Source organism: Rhamphochromis sp. 'chilingali' (assembly GCF_963969265.1).
Source record: "Rhamphochromis sp. 'chilingali' genome assembly, chromosome: 4".
NCBI classification, from domain to species: domain Eukaryota; kingdom Metazoa; phylum Chordata; class Actinopteri; order Cichliformes; family Cichlidae; genus Rhamphochromis; species Rhamphochromis sp. 'chilingali'.
The window spans coordinates 9,049,816-9,073,935 of NC_137948.1; the positions used below are offsets into that span (position 1 = coordinate 9,049,816).

The 24,120-nt window shown below is 40.1% G+C and overlaps 1 protein-coding gene across 1 annotated transcript; it reads left to right on the top strand.

Moving 5' to 3' along the window:
* Positions 1–208: 208 nt before the first annotated feature.
* On the top strand, positions 209–23,898 carry ccdc85al (coiled-coil domain containing 85A, like). Its single transcript, XM_080879453.1, has 4 exons — positions 209–1,608; positions 2,895–3,993; positions 20,250–20,307; positions 22,838–23,898. The coding sequence occupies exons 1-4, from the start codon at positions 1,363–1,365 to the stop codon at positions 22,854–22,856; spliced, it is 1,422 nt and encodes a 473-aa protein (XP_080735579.1). The 5' UTR covers positions 209–1,362; the 3' UTR covers positions 22,857–23,898.
* The last annotated feature ends 222 nt before the right edge of the window (positions 23,899–24,120 follow it).

Consider the following 24,120-nt stretch of genomic DNA (forward strand, 5'->3'; position numbering starts at 1 on the left):
AAATTTTGTACTGTGTGATAACGTGTTGTTCGACAGTTGTGCGGGACTTGTATTATCTCACTGTACTGACACATGTACATTGATGTACTAATGAGTATTTCAGCTGTATGCCACTTTTCTTCTACTTTACTAAATTTCAGAGAGAAATAATGAACCACATGCTTTGCCTTATATATATTTCGAAAGTTACTGTTAATTTCAAATATATGATTTTTTTTAAAAATTGTTTCCTACACACAGTCGTCAATATGTTCAAAAATGAACAAATGGTTAACGGTTACTACCCATTCTTGGTTTTTAGAGTTCATTACTATTTCTACTACTACTACTCACTTCTATTAACGTGGTGTAGTTGGGGTGTATAAAAGAAGAAAACAAATAGATGAACATCAACAAAAGCATTATTACTATTATTATTATTTATTTTTTGTGCTCAAATATGGGGACTTTTGGTCCAAACCACTTAATATAGCTACACCATACCTACCTATTTCCCACAGAGGAAAGTTCCGGTATCTAAAATATCAGCGGCTTACAATTTGAAAATCACAGACAGTAATTTAAACTTAAAGGACTACACGGTGCAACATGAGGCAGTCGAGTGAGGTTACGGACATCAGTGGATAGCCTGTTGTTAAGTTTTAGAGTATAACCTGTAAACCTGATTATTAATTCATTTATTATTATTATATTTTGGCGCTTATACAGCCTATGTTTTCTCCTAAATCGTCACACTTGCAGAAATTATGTCGTTTGGAGAAAGTACCAGAATCTTAACTTCAGAGTACCCCCTGTAATTTCAAACGAAGCATTTCAGAACAGTTTGCAATAATTTTGAACGTTAGGTGGCGCTGCAACCAAACTATGATTTCGGTGAGGCTCAAGCCCCCGGAGGGAGAGACCTGGAGAGAGAGAGGGAGGGGGAGAGAAAGGGGAGAGCTGTTTCCTCTCCCTGTGTTTCTGCTGTGCACAGCGTACTATCTCCTCTTTCTCACAGTGTGCTGAGCCTAGATGCGGCAGGTGTGTGTGTAAACCGAAGCTTTTCTCACTTTGACCACCTGACCGACAGAATCTGGATTCTAATGCATATCGGCTGCGCACAGAGTCCATTTCGGCTGTGAGGATGTTGCAGTGATAGTAGAGCATCTTCTCCGCTGTATCGCGCCCAGCCGGCATCGTCAGCTGTTGCTCTAGGAAGAGAGTGGAAGAGTGGGGAGCAACAGAAAAGGCCAAACTATGCGACTGATTTACAATCCGTAACCGTTTCCACCCTAAGTCGACCGGGGAGCGGATGCGAGCAGAGGTTGCCAGCGAGCCTCTAAGTATTTTCTGCTCTTTGTCGGTACCGGAGGAGCTGTGCCAATGGAGAAAGCGACTCCACCGCCCCAGCCTGGGCTTCAGCTCTCGATAGCGAAGACTGAAAGTCCAGCAGAGGACATCTCCGGTCTGACTGACGAGGAACTGCTCAAGTGGACCAAGGAGGATCTGGTGCGCCGACTCAGGCGGTCTGAGGCCGACAAGATGAGCGTGATTCTGGACCACGGGAATCTCATCCGGGAGGTCAATCGTAGCCTCCAGCTGCACTTAAACGAAATCAGGGGGCTGAAGGTGAGGGGGCGCGCATCGGTGAAGGATGAGATCATAGGCTTGGAGCACACCTGAGAACGCGCATAGCAGGAGCAATGCTCTGCTGTTTAGAGAGCGCCTCTGCAAACATGGTGTGAGAATAGATGGTATATCTGAAGTTCAGTGTGCCATTTCATGGGTCATATGCGATCATTTGGGTTTAGATGGATGTAAAGTATATGTGCAGTTTTGCACATGCAGGAGCTAATAAAAGCCTCTAGTTTCCATTTTAACTTTTTTGAGGTGGGAAATACGGGCTTTTAAAGTGAACTAAAAAGGGAAGGGATGTTTGTGCTTGTTAGCAAAATCAATACCAAGCTGTGCCCTTTCCACTCAGATAGAGCAATGACGAGTAGGTTTCACTTAAAAATGCTTTCTTCTAACAGTAATGTCCGTCAATAAATCAGTGGATTTGTTCATGCAGTGCTCAAATCTGATCTTGTCTTCGCATACTTTAGATTCCTAAAAAAATTCCTTCACATAAATCTACAGCAAGTGGAACACAGAATCGAGTGGCAGATGCTCTGAAACTGTATGCAGGCTTTCTCCATTTCAGTAACCTTTACCCAGTGCCTTCATTTTCTAATAAAATAATTATTGCACAGTGTCCACAGTGTTTACAGTTAAATTCTGAGAATCAGCCTGGGGTTGTCTCAGCTGAAGCACATCGGGATCATTTGCTTTTCTTGGAGACCTCGTCACCTCTCCACCCATCCAAGCAGCCTAATTACACAGGAAAGAGCTGGAGGGTACAAAAGGGGGAGTAAGTAGGAGATGGAGGATAGCGGAGAGTTAAGTTGTTACAGAAGAGGAGAAAAGAAGGAGGTCTCTTGGAGGTGAAGAAAGAATCCTTAAGTAAATGTTGCTTAGTATGAAATGTTTATGACCTTGCCTCATTTCTGTGTGGCCTTTTCCTGTCCTCCAGATGATTCTAATTTACATTATGTATTTCACATGGTACACAGTGAGTCACTGCATTTATGGGAAAGGACGTAGGATTAGGATTTAATTTCATTATGATTGCATACACCATTTGATTGCTATCTGAAAGAGCAGTGAAATGTATTCAAATTGCACAATGGCTTGAGTGATTTAGTCGAAGTTAAGTAACCCATGAAAAATGACTTTGTTTTGCAACATTTCAAAAACTAATTTGTGTTCCTTAAGGAGCATTTTTTTTCCTCAGGCTTTCTGGTTCATACACGTAAACTGTGTGTCGCTCTTTTCTAATTTCTAAATTTCTATTATTTCTCTTCTTGCTTTCACAGGACATTAACCAGAAGCTGCAGGAGGACAATCGTGAGCTGCGGGACTTGTGCTGCTTCTTAGATGATGATCGTCAAAAAGGAAAGCGTGTGTCCAGAGAGTGGCAGCGTCTCGGACGTTACAGTGCCAGCATAATGCGTAAAGAGGTGACCCTCTACCTCCAGAAACTCAAGGAGCTAGAGCTTCGACAAGAAGAGGTAATCCGGGAGAACCTGGAGCTGAAGGAGCTCTGTCTTCTACTGGATGAAGAAAAGGGGGTAGTAGGTGGTGGAGGTGGCATTGGAGGAAGTGGAGGTGGAGGCAGTGTGGGAATGGGAGGGTGCCGTAACTCCATAGACAGCCAGAATAGCTTGCTGCTAGTGCCTGGCCAGGGGTTGCTAATGAGAGACGTAGGGGATGGAAGCAGCACTTCCAGTGCAGGGAGTGCTGACAGCTCTGATCACCTTCACCATAAACAGCCTCACCTGGCTGCAGGAGTGGGTGGGGTTGGCAGTGGTGGGGAAAAAGGAAGCCCTGAGCTTCTACATAAACCCAGGTGTAGCAGCATCAGTGGAATAGGAGGTGTAATTGGAGGAGACAGGGAGGTGTCCAGTCCTGATCACCCAGCTGGGCGCCATCGGAGTACAAGCCTGGAGTACCCATACACCCTCCCTCAGCTCTGCCGGCCCCGCTGCGGCTCTATATCTGTGCCTGACCATAGTCGGGTCATGCGGGGCCTTAGTCCCGAAAAATATGGAAGGAACGTGGGCCACCGAAGTCCGGAGCAGCACCCCAAGCACCACAGCTCTGACCTCGTCCTGGGCCAGAGGCAGCACTTCCTAGGTCAGGGAGGCACCGGGGAGCTCTATCAGCGGCACAACAGGAGCAGCATAAGTAGTACAGGATGCGGAAGCCCAGAGCCCCGGCAGGCACATTTGGGGACTGGAGAGCACCATGAAAAGGGCTGTTTCATCCAGGGGGGCAGCCCGGAAACTCACAGGCACCAGTACAGCATGAGCCCTGACCATGTGAAGTTTGGCAGCCCAGTGAGAGAAGGGCAGAGGAGGCCGGCTGGAGACGAGCTGTCACCACATCATCGGAGCATCTATAATGGCATGAATGGTAGGTTTATTTGTGCCTTGTGATGTGATCATATATACTGACCTTCTATTTAACACCTAGTTTTTCCATGCACACACCCCCTTAAAGTCACGTGGATGATGTTGCCCTTGCTTGTCTTTTAAACATAAAACATATAGCAAGCTGAAATAAACTGAATTATACACCTGAATGAGTGGCAGGTTCATCAGAAGGAGACACTATATCAAAATAAGTTGAACTGCCAAACATACCGTCTTACTTATTGCACTTATTATGAGCATATATAAAGGCTAATATATATTCAAGTGTTTACATGTTTTCTACACCTTAGTCACTAAGTTACTAAATCAATGTCCATACTCTGAAGACTCTGGAGCTCCAAAACCCCATACTTTTATTCTCTCTAATTGCTTTGCATGATTTAACATTGAAAATAATACCTATTTACCTCATACTGGGCCTTGATGCTTCTCTCTACTCCATATGAAATTAGCTGTTTTTTGTCATTGTCTTCCCTTAAGGTCAACTTAGCTTTTTTTTTGCCTCTCATAAAGAGAAAGTTTGGATAACAAACTCATCTCTTCACAGCTGAGTGCCCAGGATGGCCATATTAAGGATATTCCCTCTCAAGCATTTAAAACAGCCTGAAGCCTGAAGCTTTTAGCTCACAGGGATTACTTGTACATAGAGTGACCTAATTATTTGAAACTTCGGCCAAGCTACGTATAAGTCAAAAAGGAATTTAGGCTAAATACAGTCAAAACTCTTAATTTTTTCTGTATCAGACTATTTGTTGATATTGCAGAAAATTTGTTTTAATATTTACCAGTTTCTTCTGTTTTATACTTAAGATTTATTACCATTAAATTTATATACTATCAGTGCTACTTTTGGGGGGCATATTGAGATGCTTCCTATACAGATGGTGAAGGTTGAATAGTGTGAAATATTGTAATCAAATAAATATCTCAACATATATAGATATACAAATATACAGCCATGTGCCCAGACATACTTAAGGATGAAAAGTGTAGCATTTCAGGGTTTAGTGTTACAGTTTGTTATAGCATAGAGGTGTTTTTTTCTCTGTAAACGCAGACATTTTCGAAAATGAGATTTACAGGTTAGTTTGGAATTGGAATGCACTTGTTTGATTGAGAAAACTGAGATACTCATGCTTATTCTGACTGCTGCAAAATTTACAGCATTATTGATTTTTTTTTTTCATTTCAAGAGAAATGTGGGCTGACTCAGGACAAACTGAGAAAAAACACAGGCGTTATATGAATCTTTCCAGCTCGAATGATCCACGCACAAATTTGAGTTGTAGCATTGCAACTGTTGCCACACAATGATGAATAAACCTATTAAATGATGAATTACCTCTAAATCTTTGCTCCATTTGCATCCATCTCTGAGAGATCGTGGGGAGCTAAGGATGATGAGGAGGACGAAAAATCAAAGTACCAACTTGGCTGCTGTTTAAATACCCCACAGTGGCTGATAATGATTTCTGGAGTCCGGGGGAAAAAGTGCTGAGTGGCACAGAGCTCTCAGATGCTAAAGGACAAATTCCTCAAGGTGAAATATCTACCTGACTTTGCAATATAAGCTTGAAATTACAAGAGAAACAGAAACAATTTGCACAGAGCAAACTCAACTTTTATAGCGAGGATTTTAACTGTTTTTGTTACCAAATGATGAGTCATTTATGCCAATTGGATTATTATATGTTTACCTAACAATATGCACTTAAAAACTTTACAACTTCAAAGAGGTAGTACGCAGATCTTTACATATGAACCTCAGTTTACAAGTCACAACATTTGGTTGCTTTTGAGCAGTTTTGTGGGCAGGGATAGCTTAGTAAGTAGAGTGGTGATCGGAAGGTCGGGGGTTTAAATCCACTACCCTGAGGTACCCCTGAGCAAGGTACCATCCCTACACACTGCTCCCCTGGTGCCCAGTGGCTGCCCACTGCTTCACAGAGTGAATGGGTTAAATCCAGAGAGGAATTTCCCCACGGGGATCAATAAAGTATACATAAAATAAAATCTGACAAGTGACCTATTGGTGTCATGAGGGCAGCATGGTGGCACGGTGGTTAGCACTGTTGCCCCACAGCAAGAAGGTCCTGAGTTCGACGTAATCTGGCCGAGGCATTCCTGTGTGCAGTTTGCATGTGGCTTTTAACTTTTTGTGGCACTGATTATTTGATAATACTAACAATGTCTGCCTCCAGAGACACCTGAAATTAAAGCACTAAATGGCCAGTGAATGCATTTTAAGATCCACAGTAGAGCCATGGTGACCTCAGAAACTACTGTACAGTATCAAGCATGCTCTCTTTAGCCATTTTGCAATCTCTATGGATTGCGCTGGATTATTATAAAGACACACACAACTTTGATTTGGATCATAATTCTGTTTCTATTTTAAGGCTCAGCGCAAACTGTAGCTCTATGAGAGATTTCAATCTTGATGTAACCTGAAACCCATATGATGTCTGCAAAAGCCACGCCACATTAATGCCTCACAAATCCTTAACTGGAAAATGTTGTGAGTGCACAGGGCCTGGTAGTTTGCCAACTGTGGCATAACTGTTGTGAACTTAGCTCGGAGTGAAATACATGCACCAAATAGCCGTTAACCAGGGCCGTAAAGACTTCATTAGGCCTGTGTATGACAGCGGTTGAGTATGTGTGTGCCTTGTGTGAAGTCATATTGGTATATCATAGTTTGTCATCTGTCGCAATTGATGTTTATCTCCATCATGAACTTGTCGCTACAGGGCCTCCATGCCTCCACTAACCTGACAAGGGAACTAACTTTAAGTGTCACTATAGGATATTTACACTTAGATAGAGACATGCAATCAACACGTTGCCACAGGATGATGCTTTTTCTGAAGTTAACACAAAAATATCACCCATCTGATGCTGGCGGATTAGGATACACTAAAATGCCACTTAAACTAATACAACTGAAGGAGAATGAAAAAGACAAGAAAGATGAGTAGATACAGAAAAAAAGATGTGTGGGGTAGGAAACGTAAAGAGAGCAGATTTGTTGTGATATCCCTTTGTGTCATACACTGACCTAACCTTGCTGCCATGTCCTTTTTTGGATGAAGAGGAAATTTAATTCCTGTTACGATGTAGTACACTCCACTCGCTTGGATTATCCTCTAAGCCCTTTGCACAGCATTATTTCATTTTTTATGATCTTGCATGTATGCTTGTGTGTGTGTGTGTGTGTGTATGTTTGTGTGATTTGGGTGGATGTGCTAAAGTGTCCCAGGGTCAGTGTAGCGATGAGGGTTTATTTTCTGACAAATGAATGACTCATATTGATGTAAAACTCAACAGTAGCGAAGCTCAGGCCATTTAAATTCCTGACAAAATCCACAAAGAAAGCAAAACAACACTCTGACCTCTGTAGCCTTTTAATACAATCTGCTGCAACATCTTTCAGGAAGCTTATCACACATAGCTTATTCTCTCATTGTTACAGTCAGGAGGAAGGAATACCAACAAAATGAAAGTACTCGTGCTTTTACTTTGGTTCAACTCCGAGTTTCTGCTTGAAGAAAATAACCATTATCTTATTTTCTCATCTTGATGACATATATCCAAAAGTATATTGACTCATTTATATATAAAAAGGGCATTACAAGAAATTACAAATAAAATCAGTGCATGGCACTATAAGCTTTAACCTCCTAAGACCCGAACTCTTCCATAGCATGCATTTTTAATTTCTCTTTGATATTTGGTCACACTGGGGCCCGATGAATGTAAAAACAAAGAATTACCAGATTTTTGTTAACCTTATTTTTGTTTTTAAGAAAAGTAAGAACCACATATGAGCATATTCGTTTAACATTTTGATAGAACAGTAGCAGTATAATGTCCTCATAAGTGGATATCAGGCCTTTGTAGAGCAAAATTCAGTATTTTGGTCTAAATAACCCAAAATGTGATGTCCACATATGTGGACGCCAGGTCCCACGAGGTTAAAGCAGCAGTAATTATTGGCTTGCAAATATTAAATTGCAGTAAAAATTAAAGGCCGTTTTGACTTTGTATGCGATGAGGAGCTTTACAAATAATCAGTAACAGCAAAAGATCAATTTGACTCATAGCACAAATATCTGCCTCGTGATAAAATCCCTCTCTGATACTAATCAGCCATGAACACTACAGTCTCCTGACCCAGACAGCAGGGATGAATGTTCACTAAGCCTACAGGATCTCTGCACTGCAGAGGGTCTTCTTCAAAAAAAGAGGAGAGACTTAATCATGTTTTCTGCTTTAGCAATCACATGTTCTGCATATTAGCTTAAGCTGCTCAGATGATCAGGAGGAGAAAAATAGGCTGCATGAGAAAAGAAAAGATGGTGCAGTGTGTGGGGAAACCTTTGCTCTATTTTCTTACAGTACATACAGTACTGCAGACGTGTGGCACTCTGTGTACTGTATTTGTAGTTTGCTTGAAAAGTGTGTGTTTGTGATAAAGACAAAGCCATGCTTTTTTTAGCCAGTGACTGCTACTTTATTCTTAGTTGTTTTAATGAAATAGCTCAGTTTGATGTGATACACGCATTGCCTTCTCAGGTGACAGATCAAAATAAAGATACAGTATAATGTCTAGCATTGTAATGCAAGCTAGTGCTACATAATGGCTAAACCACAGATATATGAGGCTCTCATGTAATATTTGATATCAGTTTAGACAGAATATTAGTAAACCCATATTAGCCTTCCAAATATCAATAAAGCTTCATTTTTTTTGCTAGGCTATAGTGTTATAGTGCATGCATTTAATTTGAATGTCAGCAAAATATAATTCCTGTTTGGATGATTTGCTTACACTCGAATAAGAAACAGCATATAGGTGTAATATTTTGGTGTTTTATTGTTTATATATAATAGAAAGTCTAACCCATTAGTCTGACAAATCTAATGTTATGGCAGGTAATGGGTTTGGTGGAGCATAAAATTTGTACTAAAGAGCCGCTAAAGTTAGCTGAAACTCTAATATAGTAACATCCACCCCCCACACAGTGGGGAAAAATAATACACAGTAGAAATGCTGAAGAAAGCATTTTCTAATAAAACCCCATGAAACAACCATAAAATAATAAACAGCAACTTATTCATTCTCTCAAAGAAAATGGAAAGAGCTCAGATAATATCTTTTAAAGTCTTGGATTTAGCTAATTAGCAAGACATCAGCTCAACATTACCCTAAGTTAGAGTACATACACAGTTTATTCCAGCACCTATAGTTTAGTGTTGTAATTTTTTTTAATTGAAGAAACATAGAACAGATTTATGGCACACAACTACATACCTTTACATGTTTTCCTATTTAGGTATCAAATAATGTTCCATTTAGGATTTCTCTTGGGTACTCCCAGCCCGTTCACACTCCCGAGGCGTAATATAATGATGATTTGTCAAGTCCCGCGGTGTTCCTGAGGAACGTGAAAGGTGACCGCCTGCGTTCTTATGCTACGCGCCGGGTTATGGACGAAATCCAGTAGAATAAGGCTCCTGTGGTAATACACATTCCAGCCATGTATTCCATCCCTAACCTTAACCAGCACTTTAATGATGTTAGATAGTGTTTTCCAAAGCGATTTAAGTAAAACAAACATACATGTGTAGATTCATTCCAAACGGTTTTCTCATTTGTCCGATCTTGTAATCTAGGGACGTGTTGGGTACCCGGAAGCGTAACATATTGACGATTTGTCACCTAGCGTAAAATGTTACGCTTTGGGAGTGAGAACGTGTTGGTACTCCACATTTCTAGTGAGAATTACTATCCGGGAACCACATGACCATCCAATGGCATACAAATTGACCAATGAGGTCTATAATATTTTTTTTACAAATAACTTGATGAATGCCACAAACTGAAATAATTCAGTCAAACCCTAAAGTTGTTTTGTATTCTGCAAGTGCTGCTCAAACCTTTACCTTGTGATTACATTTAAAAAAGAAATAGTTTTCAAAATACTCTCAACTAAACACATTTTTCTATCCTACTTCAGGCTTGTGGCTATTTTATAAAATCTCTCGCTATAAACCTCTCTTATTTTTCTTTTTTATATACTCAAGAGGAACTGACACGCTCTGGTCTTCCATTCTCGAGCATGTGATCGAATTAGCAAAGACCAATCCACTCTTTCATTCCATCTGTTAATCTCTATAATTGTGGCATTAGTTCAGACTGTCCAGCTCCTCTGGCTGCTGCTTAGAAGTGCTGCTGCCTGTCAGTGCAACAGGAAATCATCACTGAAGCTGTGGTCTCAGATAATGTTCTCCCTCGCCAGTGTCGTTGAAAAGCTAGTCTCTCTCTCTCTCTTTCTCACTCTCACTCTCCCTCTCTCACCATCCTAATTGGCTGCCAGTGTGAACAACCAGCTGTCACAAAGAGAGAAAACTCTGATTACAAAGCCCTGTTTCGGGAGGATGTGGTGTTTGCCAGACTGAGCTAAGGAAAGAGGGTTGAGGAAGTATTTGAGTGGATTACTGGCTGTTTTCTTCCCCTCCTTCTCTCCCTCGTTCTGTCTTCCTCTCTATAATACATCTTTTTTTGTTCCTCTTGCTCCACTCTATCCTCTTCTTCCTTGCTTGTCTGCCAAGGCGATGGATGGAAAGCATCCCTTGAAAATTTGTCAAGTCTCGCAGTCTAAGCGGCCTGGGGAAACTCAAATGTTTGTCACAGCTGCTTGGTATGAAAGGATTTAGGGGAGCATTAGGCTGGTGTAAGTCAAATGGAATAATATTATAACCAGACAGTCTCATCTGCCCTGCCATTCCAGCGTTACCTTTCAGGACTTCTTGAACTTGCTTACACGACAAATGCCGCGAAGACCAACTAATTCTTATTCTAGCAGTTTTTTGTTTTACATTCTATAACTCATTTTAAAATCCCATGGCATTGGATCTTTCTGCAAATAAGAGATGAATGTTTAATTTACAAGTTGAGTAGGCATTCCCTTATTGATGTCTTCTATCATTAAAAAATTGGTTAAAATTTCAAAGATGCTTTAGAGTTAAGGCCATCAGAGACATTCAATTCTCAAGGTGGATGACTTCATCTGCAGAGGGGAAAATGTTACTTTTAAATGTTATCATGGCCTTTGAATTTGTAATCACATCTGAGACCAATTATCCCAAACACCCTTGCCTATAGGCCATCAGAGCAGCTATTAACCCAGGAGTGCATGATTAGGCATTTTGTTTATCTTCCACTGGTGCATATCATTGTCATTTTTAATCAAGCTGCTCTAAGCTTTGTCAGTTTAAAGCCTCCTCCTCCTGGATGCAGCAAAAAGCCGTATATTGCCTCTGCAACTCTCAGACAATGCCAGATCCACACAAATACTCATGACAGTGGTAATGTCAATGGGAAATGGGGTGTAAAATGTGTCTAACATAAAAACAAAAATTGTTTTCAGCAGACTAAATTATAAATTAGAGAAAGGAAAGGAGGATGATTTTGTGCTGCAGATTTAGAAGAGAAGAGCACATAATCAAACGTCTTTCCATGCATAGAATCACATTGTCATACACTGTGGCGTGACTGATGTTATGATTATGGGTTCATAAAGAAAAAACCCATAAGAAGATAACTCAGAATTTTTGATTATGTCGGGCATTTAACTATTCGAGGATTCTCCTAAACATTTCCCCCGCAGCAGCTCGTAAGTGGCTCTTTGAGTTATGAAGGAGGCTGCTTGGCGCATACTAGCGTTGCTCCGGCTCAAACCCCAGAGGTATGTGACAAATGTTGCACAGTAGCCCCACTCATCCGGTAGACATGCAAACCCAGTGGAATGGAGAGCAGTCTTTGTCCTCTTACGCCATGCCAGTGGGGAACAGCCCACTGAGCTGAGAGGAAATTAGCTTGCTAGGCCAGGTAATTAACTGAAAGTTGAGTGGCTGCCATGTATGAGGGCAAGAGTGGGCCTGAGGGAATTTCTCACAGTCCCAGAGTCACCAGCAGTAACCACATTTTGCTACTGTTACATTTACTTCAGTTCTAGCTGTGTGCCATTCTGAGAGCTGTCAGTCTGAGGGTATCAGGCAATGAGGTGCGAGACAAGGAGGAAAGTGAAGCTGGACAGATAGACCTAAGTGAAGCATGGGAAGTATGCAGGTGAGGCTGCGAGAAGAGGGCTTGGTACATTTGCATACATTTTGTGAGCATTAGCTTAGTGATCACATAAATTACATATTAAATTAAGGTTAATTTACCTTCATGTTCGCTGGCAGCAAATCTGTGGTTTTTGCAAAACTGTGGCTAATGTGGTCACATATTTCTGGACAATGTTAAAAGTATAGCAGTGTAATATTAATCAGCAAGTCAGGGGTGCAAAGTCAGACAAAATGCTTTTACTTTCTTTCTGAAAGTAACATGTGACAATTTCACATTTCTATTAAAAATATCTGTCATGTTGCTTATTAATTATTTGTTTTAAATGATTTGAACCTGTCTTCAATTGTTTTAGCCTGCTTTTAAATGCTCATTCGATCAGTTAAATAGATTTTTTAACTTCTTCTCCCCCAAAAAAACCACAAACAAAAGTTCCATTTTTTACTTTAAACAAAATTGGCTGCCTTAAAAACTACAAGTAGTTAAATCAAATTAAAATTCTTTGGTCCCCCCTTTAAAACACAGAAATATTCTGAGATGATTTAACAGCATCTCAGAATCAAGCTGTAACAGCACGTAGTAAGTAGTGAGGAATCCTGTCTTCATTGCAAAAAGCCACATTTATGTTGGTTGTTGCGTAATCAAAATATAAACCTCTGTTTTGGTTCATCTGTCATTATCACTGGTCATGCCCGACAAAGTATGCCTCCGTTTTTAAAGCCCCTGATTGTGTTCCATTACACAACTTAAATTTTATGTTTGTGAATTCAACTTTTAATCTTCAAGAGAAACAACGTATTATTAATTCTTTATAAGGGCTCAAAGTCTTGTGTAGGGCTCATATAGCTTGTCTGTGGTTTATGTCAGTTGTTGTGCATTGTCATTGGTCATAGCACGCTGCTGCTCCTATCGGAGTGATGGCTTTTATAGCTCAGCTGTCTGTTAAAAATGAGATAACTTATCAGGAATATAGCATGTTGAAAGGATGCAGTTATCTACTTCCTGGGGCATAAATTAGCTAATGCCCATTTTGTGTGTTTGAGGTAATGGTTTTCCTGATTTACAATAAGGCACGTGTGGAGCTTCCATTACTTTACATTATGTTAGACCATGAAATGATTGGCACCACTGTCATTATATTTATGCCGTTATCTCTTACTAGTTCTCTTTCAGCGATGTCTTTTGGTCTGTGAGATTTCCTCTCCGAGATATTTAAATCAATTTTATTACCCCGACCCCCCACTGCTCCAGACTGACTGGCTCATTTCCTTTACAGTTATACTAAAAGGTACATTTAATCATTTAATTACCTGGCTTTGTGAGAACTTGAGCTGCAAATAAAGCATCTAGTACACAGAATTTCTCTGGTTGCTTTAAATGACAATTGATGGTCAATAGTGACCTGAAATGATAACACAATGATGAGTTTCCCAGTAGAAACATCCTTATTTCGATCTCTTAATATTCCGCTAAGCCCATCTTTTTATCCTTTATTAATAAGTGCTAACAAAATCTTATTTTCACTTGTTCATGTGAGAAGAGCTATGTGAGAATATGGGGGGGGGGGGTGTAAGAGCAGAATGTAAAATCACATCCACACGTCGATGTTAAAGTAGACTTAATACTGGCTCATCCTTAACACTCAAATTGACAGATGGTTACCTGTGCTCTATATTGCATTATATTGTTTTGAAGAAAATGCACAAATTGTTACAGTGCATTGCATTATTTTCAGCTAAATCTAAAGGGCTTTTAATATGACACAAATGCAAAAAAAGCATTATTGTTGTTTTTAATAGCAAAGGAAGGGACAGCCTGAAAATGTGTAAACAAGTTTCAGCCCCAGGGCATGGGTCATCGATGTCCCAAGGCTTTTGGAAGATGAAAAGCAAGACCCTTTAAATGCAGACCCTTTGTGTCACGCAAAACCGCAAAGAATTCTGGGATATTTGAATATCTAATTCAGAGCTGATGAAATTACCAGTATTGTTTCCCATCCCCACCCCTCTAACTGGCACACGCATCGCAATCCTCTATACGCTGCTCTGTGCCCGGTCTGTTATATTATTCATCAGCACTGTGGTGTGATGGGTGGTGACATGTTAAAATAGAGCAACAGCAGTTTATCTTGTGAATGTCTGCTTAAATATTTAATTTGCCTTTTGAGGATCATAGCAAAACACTACGGCAGTGCATGGAACAACAACCAGCTCTTGTAGAACTCGAGGAGACGATGTGGAGCTTCAACACAGAAGACAAAAGAGGCAGAAGAAAAATTAGAGGCTACAGTTTCTATCTATAAACCATCATGAAAGAAGTCTCCTTCGTTCATAAAGTTAATGTCTTCAATTTAACTACATTTTGCCATAATTTAAGCACTGCTCTGTCAACGTAACTGAACAGGCTTGTGATTCAAGAAGCGATGTCTTTGCACGTGTTTGCACGTTGTTTCGTGAGTATGCACCGTCTATTTGATGTATGTATTTCTTTCTGAAAGCACACACAAATGCAAACACACACACAGACATCCCTCGTAGGCTCGATCAGCCAAAGGGGCGCCAATTATTCACCTCTATTCCAGCGAGTTTCATGCTCTCGTGTCTCTGTGGTCTATTTCAGCTGAACGGTGAGCCATGCAGCAGACACATAGGCTTCAAGTTATTTGCTGTTTCTCCCTGCTGCCATCACTTACTCTGTTACAGGTCTCATGCCTCAGTTGGCCATTGCAGATTTATCATAGCAACGCGGTAAAAAAAGGCAGCTTAAATTAGGGAGGTATTGCTAAAAGCCAGAAGTAGATAAATGTATATGTTAAAAAAGAAGAATAGAGAAGAACAATCTCAACCAATAACACTAGACTGAAAAATCTTCTCTTAAAAGTAGTGAGTGACTGATTTGTAGGTTACTGACTTACTACTGGGTTTAGTGTCACCTAAAATTGAAAGAAATACTTTATGTTGAAAGTAAGTATTTTTTTAATATAGCATTAAATTGATCAGGAATGTTGTCAGTGACAGTTAATAATTATTGATATCACTAATTACATGTTCTCTTTGATTAGTGACATTTCAGGCCAAGTTGCAAAGAAGGCAGTCATATCAAGGCACAGGCATTGGCCAGTCTCAGGTATTATCTTTTATGTGAAACTCTACCTAAAAAGCCTGGAATCACTTCTTTACTGTTCATGCTGAGACCGGAGTTTGTCGGTACCATTACTGAGAACCTGTGTGGCCTCTGTTTTCCAAAGTGCACACTGTGATGTTTATGCCCTCTTGCTCAGTTGTGCACCATGTCCTCCCAATTCTCTTGCTATTCTGGTTAGAGCCAGTTTGTACCGTTCTGTGATGCGTGTAGTGCACACTGTTTTTAGCAATATCTCTCATGGCTTTATTGCTTAGAACAAAGATGCTGTGTTGATTTTCAGAAGTTCTCCTTCTTCCATTTTAGGAGTGCAATCAAACCTGCAAAGGCAGCTTCTCCAGGTGCTCAAAGAGCTGAATTTATTGCTGTGATAGAATGATTGAATTCATGATTTAACTAGCATTAGGCCTACATTGTGTGCTGAAAAACAGGGGCAATATTTGCTGTGTAAGGTGTTGATATGCCATTAAAAATCACGTATGATACGTATATGTTATTGTATTAAACATGCTTTGTCGTAGATAAAAACAAATGTCCTTTTATTGAAAAAGACAAAAAGAAACAAAACAATTACAATTTCTTGGTGAATCAAGCTTTTTGGTGTACACTGTCACACCACGAGCTCAGTTGTTGTTTGTGAAATCTAGTAAGCAGATTTTTTTTTTCTAATAAAGCTAATTTATCTTCTCATCTAATGCTAATCTTTTTTGTGTGAATTCTAATAACATAATTCATTATTTTCAGGCAGTAATATTCAGATATTTAAAGCAAAGTTCAAAACTATGTTGCTGTGGAGTGGCTGGAGCTGTTATAGGGCCAAAGGTGGGGAACATTTTGGACAGGCTGCTAGTCTGTCACAGGGTAAGCACAAGGACGGGGAACCACACACTCACATCTAAACCTGTGGCAAATTTGCAATCACCTATTCACCTAACAAGCAAGTCTTTGAACTGTGGGAATACCTTGGAAAGAATCCACACAGGCGCAGGGAGAACATGCAAACTCCAAACAGAATGGTCCCAGCTCGGCACCAGAACCTTTCCTTTACTGTGAGACTAGCCACTGCACCACTATTTAAAACACAGTCTTTAAGCGTGACAAAACAGTCCTGCAAAACAACAAAATTCAGTGTTGTTCTCTCGTTGTGTAATTTTACTGATTTAAAAGATAAGAACAGGCTGTGATAGCCTGGTGAAACCAAGTGTAACCAATTAGCATGTTGTTGCTGCTATATAGTGCTGCAGGGATGACCAAGCAGAACTGAAGTGGTACGAGCTTGAAGTCTGGTCTCACAAGACTGGGCATGGCCAAGCACAGACTTGACTCCACAAATACCCTGCATGTTCCTCTTTTCATTTGGTGTATGTATTATGGCCATGCATAATGTTATGCATTCTGAGCTTGCCATCACGCTCCAAAGTCGCACATAACAGCACAGACTTCAGCTGCCTGAGGGACATTAAAACAAGCTGCTCTCCTGCCAGATAGCTTCACTGACTGACTGACTGACTCTAGTTGTCTGTCTGACTGCCAGCTAAACGGAAGGTCACTGATCTACCATGCATCTCAACGGGCTTTCCTGCCCAGCCAGCCTGAATAATTTATATGGCAGATTTTTAGAAGATCTGAGGGAATGGCCACGTGAAATTACCTTGCATTGATTCTGTAAATTGAGAGAAGGAGAGAGAGAGATGAATAGAAAGCAACAGATCAAGGAGGACTGCGAGATGAGTAGTCCTGGGAGCAGGTTCATGTGTTTACTGGCTTGATTCACATGTCAATAAAAACTTGATTACCGGTTTTGATAAATTATACAGATACCGTCATTCTGATTTGTTTTTGCAGCTCCTTTATTGTTATTGCTCAAAGCCAGCCTTCTTGAATAATTTTCAAGCAATTTTCATCAAAAAAAGAGTCTTTATTTTGTTAACAAAGTGTTAAAAGGTTTTGCAGCTTCTTTATGAAGTGCAGGATTATGAGTTATATAAAGTTAATAATTTGGTGTCTGGTTGCTAAGGGAAAAGGGCTATATTCAGTATGGGAGCAGCTTCTCCCAAGTCAATCTTGCAGATCTCTTTGAGGGGAAATTTGGAGGTTTTCACTTGAGCTTTGGTGTACAGAAGCAAAATTTATGAGAGCTTCCCCCCCCCATATTATTCTAGACTAATCATATTATCTATATACTTGACCCACTGTTAACCCCCTTCCCTCTACACATCTCTCGCATGCGGTTAAATCCAATTTTGGTTTTAACATCAGGCTTCCCCATAACAGAAACAAACACCGCCTAAGTTTATTGCATGTTTTCTCACATCGTAACTTTCCTTGAAAAGGTCACAGGTGCTGGTTAGAATTCAGGAGGAGCAAGTTTAATTAGACGCTAATCAAGTTCTTTTAAAGGGATTCTCTGAATTTTGGCACACAGCTGGTGTGTAAACTGACCTGCACCATCACAAGGCAGCAGTTTATAATCCTGTGACCTGTGTGTGTGAAAGCTGACCTTGAGACAGCAAATCCATTCAAGCCAATTGTTTCTGTGAGTTACGCAGCTTGAATCGAGTTACTTCAAGCTAACACGGTTGAATGGTTGAACGAAAAACTTTTGTTTCTCCTGTGTTTTTTCCAGGAATATTCTTCACTTCTAGTTGTCTTTATAGTGTGATGCAATTGAATTCAATTTTATTTATCTAGCCCCAAATAACAACCACAAACACCTCAAGGCATTATAGATTTATACAGTGACTATATATCATTTGCTAACATAACCAGCTTATAATGACAGCCTGAAAGAGTCATGTAAAGATGTGTATCGATACTGCCTTTTAATGCTTTTTCTTGCCACTCTTGATCCTGACTAGATAAAGAATAGTCAAATTGTTTACATTAAAAAAAACCTGAAAATTCGATTTTATAATTGTTCTATAGTAACAAAGCCATTCTGAGTGGGAACATGCCACATTGAAACTCATGAAACACATATCCTAGGCATCCTAAGCTCTTAGCTCAGGAACAGAGGTGGCTTGAATAGGGAACACATGAAACTAATCATATGTAGTATGTGTTTGTATGTAGAAGTAGTAATAAAGGGCATATTAAATTTTGGGCTGATACAAACAACAAAAATTCAAGGCTGACCTTTAATGACTTTCATCCTTAGATATATGCTAAAGTAAATTTTAGCATTAATACAAACCTGGATTCTGCAACTGCCCACAGACCATGTTCAGAGTAACATCTTTCAAGTGTAGAAAAAGTCTAAATACAGTAAATATTGGCTTCACCTGTGTTAGCTGTGTGAGTAGAGAACAGTGCATGTGATGATGTACTTTTTTTAAACCCTGTTTGTGAGCTTTAGCCGTGAAATCAGTCCCATTCCCCACATGCTGACCTCCAAGTGAAAATACCCCCCAGCCCACTGCTGCATCTACCCAACACTTTAAAGGAGTTTTCATATCTCTGTGTTATCCTGCCTTGTTCCCTGATGACCACACTAAGGGAAGGGGCAGGGAACATAGTGAAAGTGGCTACTGGAATCTTTTGCACAACTTGGCGGTCACAAGAGCATTATAAATCTTTAATGTGAGATGTTAGAGCGCCAAGGAGAGGAAATGTGCTGAAAACATGATTATGGACTCATGGGGAGGAAGAAACCGCTGGCTAGGAGAGAAAGAGATAGAGATATCAAGCAAGGGAGCAAGGATAAAAGAATTTTGAAGGGCAAAAGAGGTAAAGAGGGATAACATTTTTTTTTTTTTGCAAAGTTTGGTCTGCTTATAGCAAAAACATTATTGCACTGCTTTACCGAGTTGTGATCAGAACTTCTCACAGAGCCATTTAAGTATGACAGGAAACCCAGGAAAAGGATTTCAAAATGACGTCAAGAGCTTTCCTTGTGTTTAGGAAGAGCAAAGTTGATTGCAATGGCGTGTTCTCCTTTGAAGGTGCAACAGTTTCACTTGCAGAGAGTGAAGTGAGCTACAACCCGCATAATCTGACAGTGGGGTAAGCAAAAATATGCTAAACTAGCACATCTATCTAACCATTACAAAGAAAAAATAATCAGCCATAAAAAGGCTTAAACCTCTGTTTGGAATTTGCCTTCCAGGTCACCTCAGTCTAGATGTTATCTTATAGGAGAGAAACTACCCTGAGGTACCCCTGAGCAAGGTACCCTCCCTACACACTGCTCCCTTGGGTTTGGATTGGTAGCTGCCCACTGCTTCACTGAGTGAATGGGTTAAATGCAGAGCGTAATTTCAGTACAGGAAATTAATAAAGTATACAAAAAGTAAGTGACCGTCTGATTCATATTTGTTTAGTTTACGAAATAAAACCTAAGAAAAGATATTATTTCAAAAGGCGCTGTCTCCATGCTGCTTCTGCTTTAAATAGGTCACAGCAACAAATAATACTTCATTTGGATCTTGTCTTATGTGGTCTAATCAGAGACGTCAAGCGTGCACTGTGCGCCTCCGTTGTGAAGTACAATCCACCAGTCAAACCTGTTTCGTGTGAACTTGAGCTGGAAATTGATTGACTGCCTCACTAATCCAAATCATGCCTGCTCACCTTGAAACAAGTCTAATAACGCAGGTGCATTTTGTCTTCTGAACTTGCAGCAAAAAGGTGATTGTGTTTTTTCTCTAAAATGCCAAATTTTCCAGAGTCTCTCATTCTGCTCAGTCACTATGCAGGGTGGGCATGTGCTGATTGGCGCTACTGTTCTAATAACAAACTTGCTGCATTCCCAGTTTGATTTCCGACATATAATTTAGCTAATAACAGAAGCTGCTACTCCATTAACATGTTTTATTTATTAGTCATGTTTCCTTGCTTTTGCAGTCTAACCAGACAGACATCAACTCTAAATCATTAGACTAATGAGACAATCCAGTCTTGTCAAAACAACACATTCAAGTCTCTTCCTCTTCCTCTGTCTCGTTCCTCTTCCTTTTTTGTCACAGCTTTGATATCAGCCGGCTGCTGCACCAACAACTGTAGAAATGTCAAGCTATGGGACAGGTAAGAATCCCTCTCCACCTTGTTTCTTTTTCATAAACTTTTTTTGTGTGCGTTAATTAGAATCTCTGAAAGAAGAACAGCTAATGAAGGTCATTGTCTCTTCTTTCCACAAGGGCCCATAATCCTGTAATTAGCTCCTATTATTCTATTTTGCCATACAGTGTGCTGCTTCCTTTAGCTTGCGTCTTGAAACCTATTTAGTCGGATGGAGGGATTTACATTAGAAGGATTTACATGAATAAATAATGGACTCTTTCAGTCAGGAGTGTTTGAAATACATACAAAACTATTTGGACTTTATTCTCTTGCTAATCAGTAGGTAATCTGGATCTGAACCTGATCACAACAGATCCTGTGTCATTGCAGGGTCATTCCGTGACTTAGTCTGGTGCACTCCCTCCAGATGAGTAATGTGTTGGCATGCTTGATCTAGCCCAGGTGTAATCACAGTGGGTTTGCTGTGGGACTACAGAGTTAGAGGTGACCTTCTTCTGTCCCCGTATGCCATCCTACATCTTCAATCAGGCCCAGCGGGAGGCCGAGATGGTTGTGTTAATATTTAATGACCGCGAGACAAGACGTACCTCCCCCTAGAGGACAGTTGGGGCCCCCCTTGGCCACTCTTGTCGTTGTTTAGTACACCAACACACACAAACTGTAACTACAAGCCACATGCGTGCTTATTCCCCCACACATGAACTTCTCTAACATGCATATTAAGGACTGTTTGTCCTTTTTCTTTGCATTCGTTTTTTTCAATCCATCACCTTCTACAAAAACATCCGTGACTCAAGTGAAGAAAAGAATAAAGTGTACTTTTTGTCAGAAGATGATTTGCAAGCTCAGAAAAGGCAACAAGGATGTGCTAAGAATGCGGACTGCAGTCAGGCCTTCTGGTCGTCCCTTGGCTCTCCACTGAGGTGGAGACAGACGCAGGCAGGAACAAAGGAATCTGTCACTGATAAGTAACACAAAAACCTGCAGAGATGAACATCTTACTCGCTCAAACTCTCTCTCTTGCTTGCTCTCTGTCCCCCTCTCTCTCTTTCAGTCGGTCCCCTCAACAGACTAACAGCTAATAGCTATTTATTTATGCATCTTTTTTTGAGAACATGCAAAGAATAAATGGCTTTGAGAATCAGGGCTCAAATTTCTTTGTTGAAAGCTCACTCACATTTACAACTGTCAACATTGCAAACTATTGTAAGAAAAGACTGCCTTCAAGGTTAAACAGTGGAAATAAGAAGCTGGTGACCTGTACTTGTCCAGCAACAAAATACAGGCAATCGGGCCTTTTTCCACACAACAAATATTGACAGGAAACAAGACTGTGCGTAAAATGTGTGACGATTTTATTCCATTTAACTCTGTCATGTTCATTCTTGCTCACTGTCATGCTGTCATGGCTTACTGGGACTCTTAGATAGAACTGAACCAGCATTATCATTGTTAGAAACATCTGTTTTTCCTAACATAACAAGGAAAACTGCAAATATAGAAATAATTAACATAGCAATATATCTGTTACAGCTCCTATTTATCATTTAAAGCCGTATATATATTTTTAATTAATGTCCTGTTCCGTCACCTGCACACTGAATAGGATTTTGAATTACACATGCTGTAACGCCCAAGCTTGAGATTAGTGAAACACTATCCCATACCACTTGAAAAATTCCTTCTTCTCAGGCAAATGAATGTGTTGCAGTACAGTGAATAAGAAGGATGTTATGTTTGCTGTTTTTTTTTTTTTGTTTTTTTTTAATTTTTGTGGATTTATATATTAAAGTCAATGTAAAAAAAACAACTTTATTTATCCCCAAGGGGCAATTAAGATAGATGATACCTTGCCGACCATACATACAATACACAAACATCACATTGGGGAGACAGGTCAGGCTATGTAGCACTGGCTGGTTGACCACATGAGCAGTGACCCGAACTGAAACCACAGAAAATGCACAACATGAGGAAAGACGAGGAGAAAAAAAGAACTCCCCCCAAAATAAACTACAAGATTTTGAGAACTTCCAAAATATAAGATACAAAACAGCTAGGACAAGCTACAAAAACACTGCAGACACTTCTGCCCAAACAAACTGGTATACAGTGCGTATATATACTTAGCCCTTAGCTCTCAGGTTTATCAGATCGGTCTGGGATGAAAAATGCCTTCCAAAATCAATCCGGTTGGTTTTTGACATTTGCTTAGGTGTTTCTGTTATTGTGTTTGAGATTTAAAAAGTTTAAAAAGATTTAAAAAGTTAAGATATTCAATACTAAGCTATTACAAACAAAGAACTCTTGAAATGAAGAGTCTCACAACCTAAGCATACCCCAGTCACAGCGAGCACAGTCACCCCTGTGACCTCACACTCACTGATTTCAGATATTTTCCCAAACACACATCATTGTTTCAGTTCGTTTTTATTTGTTCTAAAATGTCGCTCAGTTTGATAAAATGTATGTTTTCAGACCTGCTTTTAGTTTTTAGTTAACTGCAATGGCATGTCTGTCTTTTCCTGTGCAGCTTTGACGCTTCCTCTTGACCCCAACTTGGCGACCCACGCCTCTCAAAGGGAGGACGGGTTGCAGTGAGACAGCCCTCCTGCATCTCAGGCCTTGATGGACACAAGCGCCCCTGGATGCCACCTTCCACAGCTCCGGATGGTCTGTAGTCCACGGCCTCATCCATTTGCTACAGCCGTTAAACAGCCTGCCTCCATGTTTTCATTTCTACATATCGAGAGTTTGAGCAGACAGGGGTGGGAGTTTTTTCTTTTTTTTCTTGAATGATATCAGTTTAGTTGGTAAAAACTTGTGATGACTGCTACACCTAAATGGAAATCTCTCCCGGCCAACCGAGACATGGCTACCTCCTGGAGAGCACCCAGAGAGAAAGTGAGAGAGGCTGTGGATTGGTGTGAGTAGATGAAAAGGACTTTGCACTGTATGTGCTGCTACTCTCTGTTTACAAATGCAGATCACTGGTGGAGAAGCACATAAACCTTTCTATATCCTGCTGTTAAAAAACTTATTTTCCTACACTCTCCCATTTTTTTCTGCTCCCGCCTCCCCCCGCTGTCATCGTTAGAAGTGATCTTCAGTATGTGTAATGAGACTGGTGTAATCTAATGCTCTGTCTCTCAATCTACAAATCCAGATGATCACATGGTTGCCATCGTCTCCTCTCTCATTCATACTAAAAATTCAGAACTCTTTCAGCCATTTCAACTGACGGTAAAAATAAGACAAAATTGTATATGTCAAAGATGTTCTAGCAAAGAAAAAAAACACATCCTCTTCCTGTGTCTTAAACCAAGATGGTCAACATTACTAGCTGCTGACAGATGTTCTTATTCTATGAGATGCAATGTTCAGGTGTAATTTTTCTTTTTGTATTATCTTCTTTGCTCCCTCAAAGCGCCTATATTTAAGCTGGGGAGAAGATTATACATTTCTCCATGTTGTTTTTTTTTACAAGTCCAAGTAAAAAGTAGATTATTGGATTAGTTTTCTATATATCTATATATATATATAAATACTATATGACTATTATTTTTGACTTACTGGTATTAGAACTATTATATGAAAATGCATATGATACAGTATATCAAATAATAAATAGACTTCTTTATCTAAAAGTGGATTGTTGGTTCGATTTTTATTTGTGTGCTGATTGCGTGAGTGAGCTTTGCAGTTAAACGTCAGGTTGGAGTATAAGTTGTTTCACAGCTGCTGTAAATCAAAAGTTAACCCTTTAAACCCTAACCCGTCACCGGTGACGGTTAACATTTTTAGTAAGGGTGGGCA